The 15,323-nt window shown below is 28.8% G+C and overlaps 1 protein-coding gene across 3 annotated transcripts in view; it reads left to right on the top strand.

The window, feature by feature from the left end:
- Positions 1 to 15,323, top strand: part of LOC106685449 (rho GTPase-activating protein 20) — a 158,830-nt gene that overhangs the window by 108,915 nt on the left and 34,592 nt on the right. For all 3 annotated transcript variants that reach the window (XM_014428122.2, XM_014428123.3, XM_067049811.1), the window contains exons 3-4: positions 4,405 to 4,503; positions 10,792 to 10,947. In XM_014428122.2, coding sequence (XP_014283608.1) covers positions 4,405 to 4,503; positions 10,792 to 10,947 — 255 coding nt within the window. The remainder of the gene's footprint in view (positions 1 to 4,404; positions 4,504 to 10,791; positions 10,948 to 15,323) is intronic.

Genomic DNA, 15,323 nt, shown 5'->3' with positions numbered 1-15,323 from the left:
CATATGCAGATTTTATTTTATATGTATTTACTTATTTTATTTTATTTATTATTATTTTTTGTATGAAAGTGTACAATTACTACTATTACTTATTGCCCAAGTTTGTGGGAGATTGGATTACTATCAATAAATAAAGTAATTATTAGTTCTGATGTACATTGGTAAGATGCGATTAACATATCATTACAGTTTAAACCTTCAAGTACTTCTAAACTTAGTTTTTTTTAAAACTTAATATCGAATATTAAAGTGTTATTGAAATACGTATTAGGGATGTTATGATACATATTAAATTTAAAAAAAGTAAATAAATAATAATTATAAAAATACAAATAATAAAATGAATAAAAAAATGTTAACACAAGCTATATATCTAATGTAACTTATCGTCTGGTTTAATTACATATTCTTGAAACATTGTTGCTTTGCAATATCGTATCGGAAAGTGCACTAAAAAAAATTATAATTACAAAAGTTATAAACAGTTTGTGTTGTTGAGTGTGGCAATATTAATTAAACGATGGAGATTAGTGTGATGTAAGATAGCTAGACTCTTTTCTTGCATGCCTGCATAATATTTAATAGCCAATAGTGAAGGTTATTCAGTGGATATTTATTTCAGCTTTCTGGTTTAATGCGTAGTATATCCAAGAAAGCTTGGAGTATTAACATGTCTAATTTGAATGCATTGTTATGGGAATGACTAATATAGAAAATCATATGTCAAATGAGATGGATTATTGTATTATAAATTTTACTATGCGCGCCTGTTTCTAATGTCCTTATTGAATTAGCTGAGAACTCCCGGTAGGTATGAATATCCCGGTTAATGTAGCTGCTCAACTCCTCGAATTAGGTTGCGCAATGGTTACATTGGAGCTATTTCGTAAGGCTAGGAAGTAATGCAACAGTGCCATCATCCCTTGCATAGCCAATGATCCCAAGACATTAAGCCATATAAAAACGCTCATCTCTGATGCTGTCCGCTTTCTGGCCGACATCCAGCTCGACTATTCGTTTTGCAGTTGTACAGGAATTGCACCTGATTGCCAATGCACAATGGTTTCCCATCAATAAACAGCTTCAACTATCCTATCTAAACATCTCAAGCCAAGATTTGTGGGTCATATGTTGACGAATGACCTCTTTGGATGGCCAATAGAACAATGACATACGCCGCCGACACAGATCCCCAGTTCCCAAATGGTCACCCAAACTAGGACGTGATTGATTTCGACTGGCTGTCACCTGACAAATGGTACTTGACAATAATTAGCCGCTACAGTCACGGCAGCGAAGGCCCCACAATGGGACCATTGTCTTCGCCCTGTGCTACGCCTCGACTCGCTCTGTCATTTGCGCTACGACCGTTAATGACATGGTTAATTAATGAGTGTGGTAGGTACGGGTCGGAGAAAATATTAGTTTACTTTACAGGTACTAACGTGGTATCAGCCGTAACTGTATTTCCTCAAGTAATTTGTATAACTAAAACTTGAACATCAAGGTCACTGGTTTACATTAAGATTAAAACGTCATTTAACGAATTTTTCTTAGTTGTCTAAATTCTTTTTATCCAACGAAAAGTATATACTGAAAGATTAGGATTTGATCGTTTAAAGGAAAATGGTCCGGATGTCAGTCAAAAAAATAAAAGGAAAAATATTTATTAAACACCAAAATAGGACCCACGGGGCTTATATTTATTAAATGAACAAGATAAAAACTCTGTGTTGTATGGTACGACTAAAAAGAGTATTTATATATATCAAATTATAATTTTATGTATCTGCTGTTGTGGAATATAACATATTATTTTTACTGTTTTTATTGAATTGACGACATCCGCTCGCTACGCTCGTTCAAAAGATAACAAAACACTAGAGAATACTTTTCAGTTGAGGTAGCACCTAAACTCTCATAAATACGATTCAATTTATGGTATTAGGTTACATCGCAAAATAACAGAACATAGTGTCGATGGGGTAGTGCATAAGTACTAAATATCTATATCTATCTATTTATCTATTATTGAACATTTTTGCGACAAATCTTGCAAATTTAATTTCTGTCAATTATTATTATTTTATGTAAGAATTATATCAATCAAGTTACACCCCTCATCTATGAAAAAAAAAAGTTATAAACGTCCGAGATATTTATAAAAAGTTTTGTTATAGACGGATTATATTTGTTTCTTATTTTATAGACAAAATAATCTTCTGTAAAGAAGCACTCACATGCATTGGCTTATCTTATCAAATATTGTTGTGATATTCCTAAACAGAGATTTACACATCAACTCGAAGTAGTTTACATTCCTCTTGAGATATTTTTGTACGTTTTATTGACAAACATTGTTTTCTATTTTTTCTTAACTGTCTGATAGCCAAGGGAAAACTGCTCTAGATTTCTTTAAACAAATTTCAATCTCATTTTTTCCCTTTATTTATACTTAATTAATAACTGATGTTATTATATTTTTTTTTGTAACTGCTTCGTTACGCCATTTTAATTTCCGGCGTTATCTAAGAGCAGGGCCCTTGGTGGTTACGTACCCAATTACCCTACATGATTTGGTTTAGCCATTACCTAAAACCCATCTTCTCTCAGGTGGGGTTGATGAACTCATACACTCCTAGGATGTGTAATTCACCAGATTACTTTTGCGAAACTGAAACAAAATGTTATGAGACTGTGGAATTGTTAGCGTTAGAATACTGGGTGTGGTCTCCGTTGAACAGTATAGTAGGACCTCGCTTAACCGAATCTCCGCATAACAAACAATATTAAAAAAAAAATACTGAGATGACACTCTGTTAATAGATTGGATTAAACCAAAACATGATTTGTACACTAAAATTGATAGGTCATGTATTTAAATAAATTATTATTCAAAATTATTAATTTTAAATACATCATAATTAATTTATATTGGTGTATATATCGTTGCTCCAGAAGAATAATGATGCAACTTTAAAATTTTGTGAGATTAATTTTTTAGATTGGTGGGCTCAAATATGCATTTACAAGATATTTATCAATCGAAATAATTTCATAATTCCTTCCATTGCATAATATCTATTAAATGCATTCTTGAGTCCGCTAAAACAATAAAAGTTAATTTCACAAAATTTACAGTGCCCTCATTATATTTGCGGACGATATTCATATTAGGTTTTGTGATATATTTAAATATTTACATAATATATCGCTTTCCCGGTGTAACAGTGTAACAACTCAAAAAATGGTTATTTTGAGATATGTAATCTTATTAATCTATAGAGTATAACACAGAATCATAGTAAAACGTCGTCGTAAAATCTAAGTAAAAAATATATTTCGAGATACTATAGTTTTGAACTGTATAAATAATATTTCATGCATATTTCAAAATTACCATTTTTTGAGATGTTACACTGTTAAACTGGCACAACGATATGGGTTAAATTTGTAGTGCTTCTTTTAAATATATATATATTCCAAATTAACTGGCGATATCCTGGTTCCGACTACGACGGATGAGCTGAGTTCTACCGTACTTTTTTTGCGTTTTGCGTTACGTACAGTCATTTTCTACATTGTCACATGTTTTAGCCATAACAGGAATTCAAATCCAATCATACTTTGACGTCAACAAACCATTTTCCTCGACTTGTTTTTTGTTTTGTTTTTCTTTTCATATGTAAAAGATTTTTTTCCACCATTGCGTGTCTTTTGATCTGTAAATGGTCAAGTTATTACTTCGAGAATATCTCCTTAAGAACTATTCACAGAAGGAACTTACGACCCACTATATACTGAACAGCGTTTGAAATGTGGTTGAAAATTAGAGCATTACACGAGTGAAACTGGGTTTGAAATAGGTATATTCTCAAGTATCTAAGTTAGAGAAAGTAGAATAGTCGCTAAAATATTATTTAAAAAAGCTGCAAAGTATTATTATTTAGTAAATTTTGTCTTAACTTCATTATTTTAACTCTTAGTTCAATTTATTTAGAGTCATATATACGACAATATTTAAATCTATTAGAAATATGTCATATTAATATTAGAATGGATACTAATATCTATATCGGAATTAATAATATTGGTTTTGGAAACGATACTAAAATCGATTTTTTTCATCCACTCTACTATTGATAGTGATATCGTTATTAGAATATATCTAAATTAATAAAAGTAGGTATTTTCTATTAAATTTTTCAGATATTTTTAAAAATATCTTTTATATGCCCTCCTGGATATATATATATATATATATATTTTTTTATTTATTTAGGTAATCAGTTTGTATTTATGTTTAGAAAGTTTATTCTATTTTTATAATTTATTAATCTATTTTAATAGTCTAGTTTTTATGTTGGATATGATCAGATTATAACAATTTTTTTTTTTTTCCAGGCTGTAAAACGTGCCAAGGAAGAAAGCGATTTAGAGAGGATACAAGATTTGTTCCCTAATGATTCCCTCAAGTTGTACGAAAAAGATGTACTAACCATGGTAAGTAATTTAGTAATTAGTTTTATTAATTAAAATATAGTATTAAAACGACACATACAAGTATGTGTGTATATGTCTTATGTAGTAAATAATTTTCTATCTTTTAAATAAGCCTTCAAAAAGTTCAATTTGCTTAGTTGAAGATATTTTAACGTTAAATTTACACAATTCCATTATGTATTAATTTTATAATGAAAAAAAAAGATATATTTTCAATTCTTTTTCGCGTATATATTATTAGTATATATTCTATTATATTTTTTATTTATTAAAATATTTTTAGTTTGTATATTCGTTAGAATATAAAAGTTTGGTCTGAAACTTGTGCAGGTCGATACATGTCTGTTTCCTTCGGCCATATTTAAAACTTAAGACAATGCTTTCTGTACTCAGTTCCCATTTCTCGAGTGCACAGTGTGGTCGTTTTGGCTGTGATATTTTGTGTTTCGATTCTACTATTTATATATTTAGTTAATTAAATATCATTCTGACTAAATAATTAATAGTAATAATAGTCATTTCATTGTTGTAACTGAGATGAAATTCTATCGCCAACATCCAATTATTATAAATTTATTTCTACCAAAATATTTTAGTGAATTATCAACACATTTCAACGTAATTCTTGTTTTGTACTTTAGTGAGATTCTTGGAACCATGTTTTCTGCTTTGTTAACAAGTAAGTATTTTTAGAAATACATTTGTTTAATTTAATTTATTTTAGGTTTGAATGCCACATTACTATATATCTATTGTTAATATGTATATATGTATAAATCATCAAATTTTTGAAACAATTGTAAAAGAATTTTTTTTATTTTTATTTTTATAGAGAAAATAATATAAGATACCGGACTTTAGACCTAAGTAAAAATCAACAAATTTCACAAATGCAAATATTTTTCATGATTTCGAAACAATTACAGAAAATGTTTTCTATTGAAAAATAATACAAGCTACTGGACTCCCAGTTAAGATGTGTTTGTAAATCTGTTTTATTTGATAATGAACGAATTCTTAAACAGTCAATTAATGCCGACTGGTAGGAGTCTGAAGATGTAGAACAAAACGTAGGTGGGAGTATTGTGTTCCAGTTGAACTGGCGGACTTGGTTTGGACGGGGGTTGATAAATGGTTTATGTCGGTATTGATCCTTTGGGTTTTCTAAGATTTTTGTTGTTTTTCTCTTTAAGGTGTAGTATCATTATTTAACTGATATGGTTTATGAGAAAACACCAATGGCAGTAGAGCAGTTTTATGTTTACTCAGTTTTGTGAATATTAAAAAAAAAAGGAATTCTTCCAAAATAGGTGCATTATATTGAAATAAAATAATGAACTGATTAGTTATAAGTTTTATTGCAAAAAACACCGCTTATTTATGTTGTGTATTGGCTTAGGATTTCAGTAGCTCCCCTCTCTTGTAAAGTATTCATGACATCTTTACATTTGGCTTATCCGTGTTCGCCATGACGCTCACACTTTCACCAGCGACCGTGACCCCCCAAGATCTTCGTGATGTTGAGAAGCTGGGAGGATGATGGCGAGGGACAGGTGGCTACAGAAGGTAAACAAGATGCGGTCCGAGCGGCCATCCTTACAAGGGTCCAAGGGGACCAGTTGCCACTGCACTTTTTTTCACCTCCTTTCCATCTTCTTCTACGCCCTACGCCTTATCCCGATGGATCTAGATTGATAAGTAGCTCTAGTAGTGAAAAAGCTGCTATATGATAAGTCTTCGCTGGAAGTCCATTCCTTACTGCTTTAGTAAACATAACTAGGTCGAACCGTAGTAAAATTAATAATAAAAAACAATTTAATTTTCTAAAAAATACGTTTTAAACAATGGAACGTTACAGCCTTTAACATCCTTTAACACAGTTATTAGTAAAATTCTCTATCAATAATAAAACTTGTTATAACAGTTGGGTTGCTTAACGTGAATAGAAAGAGCTCAAATGTGGCGTTTTTTAAATTTTTTATATGGCTTTGGAAATAAGAATCTACACATTTTTATGACATAAGATTCTACCTTTATTTCAATGAATAGATAGTAAATATTTGAATTATTATTCATGATGTTTTAAATGTAAAAAGTTTTAACATGCTAAATGTTATAGGTATAGTATGGGTATTCATGATCTTTAGTCCAACATGTTAAATGGAGAAATATTTCCTTCTTTTACAATACAAAACATATAACATGGTTGAGAGTCTGTTACTAGGTCTGTTAAATGCAGAACGACGTCACGCAACAGACCAGTTTAGCTAGTTTTGTTTGCTGTCGTATAAAGTTACTTTTTCGTAGTTTGTGGTTTGATTGTGTTAGTATTGTTTCGGATATTTTTAAAACTAATAAAGCAATGGCTAACAATAATAATAATATGTACTGGTAGTTGTCTAGTAGGCCATCTTGATTCTCTTCCTCACAAGTCAGAAGATCAACAATCAATCAAGTAGCCAATCTATTACTTTAATCAAAACTTATAAGTAAATAATATCATAATTATTTCCCCTAGTATTGTGAGCAGCCTAATTTAAAGTCAATGCTATTTGTTGAATGCAGAGGAGAACCTTGCGGATTTGATTGGCAACTTGTTTTGTAATCTTGTTTTTTTCCGTTGATTTATTATAATTTTTGTCCATTATTTTATTAGAATTTTAAAACGTTCAAACAAAAGAAAAACAAAACAAGATCTACGAGCAACTAATCTATCAAAACAACAAAGTTTTGCAAACAACAGCCTGGTCTTTGCGTTGACGTCATTTTTCATTTGGCAGATTTATTTACTGACTCTCAACCATGTTAAATTTTATGTCATTTCAGCATGTTAAAAGGTGGAAATATTTTTCCATTTAACACACTTTAACATGTTAAACTAAAGATCATGAATTCCCTCTTAATTAAAATAATATGTTTTGGCCTAAAGTCATAAGACAATTGAATTTGTCGTAAATGTGAATTTCATATTTCTTGACTTAAACATTTATCAGTCTAATGCTAGATTTTACAAACTAGTTGCTACATCTCTATAACCTAAACAATTTCCCAGGGAAAATAAAAAATGAGAATTAATAGAAAAGTCTAATTTTTCCCTTAACATATTTTAATGGGTTTTTTCTTGCTTTTTATCGTTCTTTATATGAGTGTTTAATTTTTTCATTATTTTAATTTGAAAACTTTCTCTCATCAAACATTAAACAAAATTATAAACATTTTAAATATAGTAAAAAATATACATACGTAAAAACCCAACACGGTCGTTCACAATTATAATCTATTAAAATTAAAAAAATCACTTTATGCACATAAAAAATAAAATAAATACATTAGGCTAAAAGTAATTATTATAAAAAGGTACCAATAATAAGAAAAATTATTAATAAATATAAAAAGTAATAACTATATAAATAATATACATAGAAGTTATAAATATATGTATTAAAGTAGTATAAATAGTTTTCTATGTACAATAAAATTGTTTCTCACTATACACACCACTAGCTCACTTGCGCAATATATTTACGTAGCCACAAATGAGTATGTCAGGAGATGTCCCCCTATCAAAATATTCTTTTTTTGGTTACGTCGTAGTCGGGTAATAAAGTTGTGAAAAGGTTAAGCACACTGTTATAAAATGAAGAGGGTAAATGAATCCATGCTCTCTTCATTAACATTGTAAGATTCCAATTAGTCATTAAAAAAAAAACTGTTAATAGCTACGAGTTCCATATTTCGCAATATATCATTATGACCGTAAAACACCAAGTCGTATTTACGCTATCAAACAGGAATAGTACATCTCTCGTTAACATTTCCCTTGTTTACAGCGTTTTACCGTTTTACAGGAGCTAAACCATTATGTTTATTTTATGGTCTTCGGTCCTGAGGACAATTAGTGTGGATGGTGAATAATTTACGTAACAGAGACCAGTTCTTTATAGCCTGTAGAGTGAGACAGTAAAGTTGTTTGTTCGCATCCCAGCGACTTCATAATTTATTTTCTCTCATTACTTATATCTTCATCCTCATTATCGACTGAAATATTAATATTCATATAGTTAATTAATAAAATTAAGTACGTTTATTAATATTTTTTTTTTAATATCAGCATCCTATCCTACAACATTTATGTATCTTCCATCCAATATTTAAGTGGCCTATATGAAAATTTCTGAAAACTCTTTTAATTATAGTTAAAAATACACGACAGTGGCTAAATTCTAAATTTCATATAAATCAATCGATCTGTATAAATTTTGATTAGTAATGTCTCATAATCATTTATGTCTTTAATATGCTTATATTAAAGACATAAATGATCTGACAAATCATTTATGTCTTTAATAGGCATTTGAAGAAAATTGAAAACCATATTATAATGCAAAAACAAAAAACTATGGATTTGTAACTTTTGCTTTGCATGTTGTCATTATAAAACAGTACTGAAATGGATAGTGTTATTTTACACCCCTCTCGTAAGAAACAATGAAATTAGAGTTCCATTTATAATAAGTATTAATTTAAAATTTGTACACGTGTGTTATTTTCTAAAATTTTGATTCAATATAGTTTTTGTTTTTAAATTACAATTTGCAATTGAACCTTACTAAATGATCACACTATGAACAGAACTGGAATACAGTGGACTTAATGGTGCGTCCTGACTTGTTTTGTAATATTGCTAGACCAAGAAATCTTTATTTCAGTTCCTCTACACATTTCGCCGTTCAACATGGGGTCTGGCCGTTTTTTTTTTTACTAATTATTTTATGTGTGTACGATTCGTGACTGAATAATTAAGTTTTTATGGCCATATTAAAAAGTTAAGTTCCTTAGCATGTAGGTAACTGGTCCATAAATTTTATATGCGTCAGCCCCAATATGTTTTAACAATTAAAAGTGAACGTTATATTTTTGTTAATGAGATAAGTTTTTAATTAATAATAACACGAACGACCATTTAGTATCTTCTGTTTGTTACCGTTCTAAGGTTCTCATTTTTTTTGTTTTTTGTTTTTCCTAGGCAATGATTGCCTCTTTTTTCTGCACGCTTCATTAATTTTTTATTCGCGTTATCATTTCGGTTAGCTAAACATTTTATAAACCCGATGAGTATCTTGTATATTAAACTCATAAATGTTTTTTTGTTGTGTTTGTTTTTTTGTTTTGAGGCCCCCACCTTTTTCAAGCAATTAAGCATCGCTTATCCTTGCCTGGAGGGGGTATTGAATAGGCGGGGTAGCGATGGGTATTTTTTTATCCTCCCCCCGTCACAGCATCCTTTTGTGCTCCCGAGTCTCGAACCTGATCCGGCTACTGTGCCTATCCCTTTATAATCCGATGAAAGGGGAGCAAAAAGTCGAATACCTTTCCCAATGCAGGCGGTGAAATAATGGGACAAATGGGAGTTTTACCAGCGATAATTTCTGTTTGAGCGTGATTATTGTTTGAAGACGTCAGCGGCTGAAGCCATTCTCTTTATATTTAGTGTTTTTATTTATTGTGGTATCTACTTCAGGCTTACTTTAGTCAATAAATAAAAAAAAAGTATGAAGCTACATCCGCTAAATTAAATTATAATCACTGTATCTTCTCATTAATATGGAAACATATGCTGATATCTAAATATATTCCCATACTTGGAGACAGAACAATATATACTATATGATTCCACAACCAATGTACACCCAAAAATCTACTGATTCAATGACTATCTATTACATACTATCACATAATAAAGTTGATATTCTATTTATAAAAAAAAAAATCAAGGCTCGCCTTGAATATTTTGTATAATAGTGTAAACCAACTTATTAAAAAAAAAAAAATTTGTGCATCCATATATTTTTATATAACTCATTATGTTTCAATTTTACTCATTAATTCAATAGTTGGTCTAAATCTAATATGATATATAATTGTATATGCAGCCAGCGGAGTTTGATGTATTTCCAAAGTGTCCCGCAAGGTCATATAGTTTGGGCACTCCTGTACTTGATTATCACGAGTTAAAAGGAATTATTCCAAAAAATAAATGAAAAAATGTTATTTAACCGTAATAACATTTGTAAGTATATGCTTCATATATTATGGAAAACTCCTATGTAAATGAACTAAAAATATTTCATATTAAATTATTAAGTGTTAAGGATTAGTGCAGAGGCATTGAAATCTCCAAACGTTGTAAAATAGGGGAAAAATAGCTTTGTAGATCCTGTTTGATGGCATTTATAATTTCCTTTTTCTATTTATGGGAATATTATAATATTATTATAAATTTTGCAGAGGATGAAAGGGCTGATGAGAAAGCGGCCAAGCCCGGCCGCCCGCCTCACGAGAGCACTGTCGGCGAAGAGCCTGAGGCCGGAGTCCCCCCAAAGGCCGGCCCCCCAGCAGGCCCATCGCCACTTCATCATGGAGTCCCCGGTACAGTTCACTGCGGTAAGTACTTCCACATTATTAACTTATTTTTTTAATAGATCATATTAATTATAATGAGGTGTAGATAGTTGACCGTAGATTAATGATTAGAGAAGTTTGTCGGGGGGTGCGGTCAACAAAGAACAACATAAATAAACAAAATCATATTTATTTATTTTATGCCGACATTTCGACCTGAGTTTCTCAGCTCTTCATTTTCTATAGCCCTGATGAAGACCTAAAACTCAGGTCGAAACGTCGGCATAAAATAAATAAATATGATTTTGTTTATTTATGTTGTTCTTTGATGACCGACTTTTCAAAAGTTAATATTTAAAGATTATATGACAATATCTCATATGTTGACAAGTTAAGTTTTTTATGTTGATTAGTAGCGCCTATTATATTTGCGATTCAGTAACAGGATGGCGGCAGCTCAAGACTGTAACGATTAGAGAACGCTGTTGGGGGAAGCTAAGACTGGTAATGGCTTTCTAGCTCTTAAAAAAATATATTTGACAGGAAAAATTGATATTTTGAAAAATCTTAATAATGTTTAGAGATAGGATTTCAATTTGTCAACAAAAAAAAAAATCTTTCCAAAAATTGATATAACGATCCCCCCAAAAAAACCCAACGCGAAGTTTAAAGTTCTTCAACTAAAATTTTGAAGTTAGTTCAGTAAAAGAATATAATTAAAAATTAATTGGTAATAATGTATAAAATTTTTTAGAGAGCCGTATGATTGAACTTATCCTTCTAATTAAATTTTATTAGAAAACATGTACTATCTTATAATTAAGTACTTATGAAAAAATTTCCGAAAAAAATATATTTGACAACAGGAAACATTGATATTTTGAAAAATCTTAATAATTTTTAGAAGTGAGATTTTAATTTATCAAAAAAATGTCTTTCCAGAAATGGGTATATTAATGTTTAATGAAAAAAAAATCTTTAAATTTTTAAACAAAAAACCTAACGCTAAGTTGGCTTAAAGTTCTTCAACTAAAATTTTAAATTTAGTTTAGTAAAAGAACATAATTAAAAATTAATTGGTGATAATGTATAAAATTTTTTAGAGAGCCGTATGGCCTAATTAAATTTTATTAGAAAACATGTATTATCTTATAATTATGTGCTTATAAAAAAATTTTCAATATTGCAGAATATTATTTTTAACAGTTGACAAGTAGAATAACTTCTCATAATAAAGTGATTTGAACCAGAGTGCCACTAAAATGATTATAAAAAAATATTTTAAAAACTAATAAGCAGAGAAAAGTAGCATAAAGAAATAAAAATACATTGACCTAGGTAATATTTATTGAATATTATATTTCTATTTAATTCATTTGAACATACCTACTCCTAGTGTAAAAATTATCTTATTTTTTTTTTTAAATTACAAAAAACCTCCTCATATCTAATATGAATAATAAAAAAAAAATAAATAAAACTACTATATAGAAGCAACTTGATTATCAAACACACAAAAAAAAAGAAACGAACGCTCGTGAAGCAATCAGAAAGAGTTAGTGGCTAGCTCGCACTCTCAGTCCAATTTATACCTTACTCGCTTTTAGTACAGCTTAAAGAAATAAAATTAAAAAACATATATATACATATATGTAGGGAGCAAAGCGCGATATTCTTTTATTTGTACATTAATAAATCAAACTCGGAACGAATTAGTGTGGTCCGAAGGCAAAGGGCTTTTTTTATTTTAAATGTTGTTAATTAAAAGAGGTGCCGTAGTCAGGGTGCAGAAGTCATTTTTAGTGATTCCTCATTAATTTAATATTTCATGTTATTATATATATCATTTTTTATCTTATATAGCAATTTTTGTAAATTACTACGATGTAATTTCTAAATAAATTTATTGAATTCTGACTCTATATCACATCTCTGGAACAGAAAAAACTTTCAATTGGCGATAGATAAGGTTTCACAGGAAATTAATAATTGTACCATTTGCCTCTATAATATTACATAATAAACATATTCATATATGTTTTTTAGAATTTTGAAAATTATTCATTGAAATACAACTTACCTGAAATACAACACGGCGACGTTTTATGATTCTACTGTTCTCATATCTCTACATAGAAAAAAATACGATTTTTTATTTTTATTTCAATTAAATAATTATTAAAAACTGAAATTATAAACATACATAATTCAAATTTAGTTAAAAAGAAATTAAATTATAAATACAAGTGTTTGTAATTGTTCTTAATAATGGATAAATTTGTAAATACAATTAAGTTACTACTTCATTTCAACTTAATTTGATTTAGTCATGTTAGCTGAATATTTTTAATTTTCATTCTATATGTAATATAATTTTAGTGTTTAGTATCAACTTCTGAACATTATTTCGGACATTATCAAATAATAAAAAAAAAGTGAATAATAACTAATATTAAATTGTGTTAAGTAAAAGGTTGTTAACCCGCTTTGAATAAGAAAACGATATTGAAGAATATTGAGAAGTTTTAATATTGTTCATTGCGTGTATTATATGAAAAAAAATTCCCTTAATTTCCAAAAACCATCTCGCTGTCTCAGTTCAACATCTCAAAAAATGGTTATTTTCATTATGTGCATTTAATTTTAGCTATATGGGTAAGATCTTTACAGTAAAACACAGAATCATAGTAAAACACATTCTATAAAATCTAAGTAAAAAAAAAAAAAAAAAGATTTCGAGATATTAGTTGTGAACTGAATAGTTCTTACCCTTATTTATAAGATTACAAGCATATTTCAAAATAACCATTTTTTAAAATTTTACACTGTTAAACTGAGACAGTGTCTTAAGAAAAAACATTTTTTTATTTTTAAATATTTCTATTCTCTAACTTATAAATGATTTAAAAATTATAATATCAATTTCAATAATATATGAGCCATATAATGCAAAAGTAGCTTATATGACCATATAAGTCAGAATTGAAATTATAAGACATTCAATCCACAAGGGAAGTACGTTCGTATTGAAAGTTTATCTTGAGGAATTTAGTAAGGTAATATCTAATTTTCTAGGTTGAAAGGTCATTACCAAGCATTTCCTGGTATTTAAAAGCAATAAAAGTTAATATTCCCAGGAATTAATTAACTATTTATTATGAAAATTAAATGTGACAAGATCATAATGACTTACACCATTTTTGCTTTTAACTGTTCATATATAATATATGTTTATAAAATCAAACAACATTTTGTGGTTTTACTAAGGTGGTTTTAGACCCTCAGGCCTCCAAATCCTATCAGGGTCGTATACTATACCTCATCAAGGACGTCTCCACCAGGGATTAAGCTTAGGTCTGCCCTAGCTCTCTTATAAAAGAAGAAAATTTATATTCTTTAAATAAAAATTTTAAATATATTCATCTCATAATTAACTGGTAATAATTTTAGCATGAATCCCAACTTATCACCTTCTTAATCAGTTGGCCAACTTTTTTGAATACATATCAATTCTCATATGAAACGGCATTATAGTCATAAACTAAATTCAACAAGGACGTCTCTTGCTGAAGTTGTAAGCTCTTTTAACAAATAAGAATGAAATTCTACTTTGATCATAAAATAAGTTGATGATTGGGTTCACTTAGTCTTAGAGGTATTATAAGAACTTAAATAAGTCACATATAACCCTGGAAACCAAAATTAAAATTGTTCTTTAACATAACATTATTTTTAATGTTGTCTATTTTAACTCAAGAAAGTCTAAAATTAAATTTAGTTGAAATCCATTTCAATGTTTGTTCTCTTAGATAGAATAATTCTGACGATGGTTCACAAAATAAGATTAAATAACATTTTTTTTTTTTTTGTGGAGGGACGGAAATTTTTGAAGAGATATTACTGAGCAAATGATGCAATATAGTTCGTATAAGTCTCAAATCGTTTCCAAACTTTAAAAAAATAAATAAGAACAAGAAATTCTGGACATATAGTTTTAGTTTCTAGGAAAGCAAACTTTATGATTAAAAAAGAATAGTTTTTATTAAGAAATAATTATTCAAGCTCACACAATCGAATGAAATAATTATTACTATTTTCAGTATTTATTCAAACTATATCAGAGATGTAAAAAAAAAAGAAATAATAATAATGAATGATAATAATGTACTCACAAAATAAGAAAAACAAAACAAAATTAAATTAAATAATTTATATATATGTGTAAACAAAAAAATTAAATCGATTTAATAAAGTTCTTATTAAATTATCACAGAATAATTTATACACAAATTGTAAAAATTAAATTCAAATAAAAATTATATTCATATATCTGACACATTCACAATTGTTCGATGTATAAAATTAGAATTTAATTCTTTAATTAGAAATTGTAAAAAAAATAAATAGAACCTAGAAAA

The sequence above is a fragment of the Halyomorpha halys genome, unplaced genomic scaffold (assembly GCF_000696795.3).
Source record: "Halyomorpha halys isolate HHAL.00 unplaced genomic scaffold, Hhal_1.1 Scaffold694.1, whole genome shotgun sequence".
Taxonomy (NCBI): Eukaryota; Metazoa; Arthropoda; class Insecta; order Hemiptera; family Pentatomidae; genus Halyomorpha; species Halyomorpha halys.
This window is presented reverse-complemented; position numbering and strand designations above follow the sequence as displayed.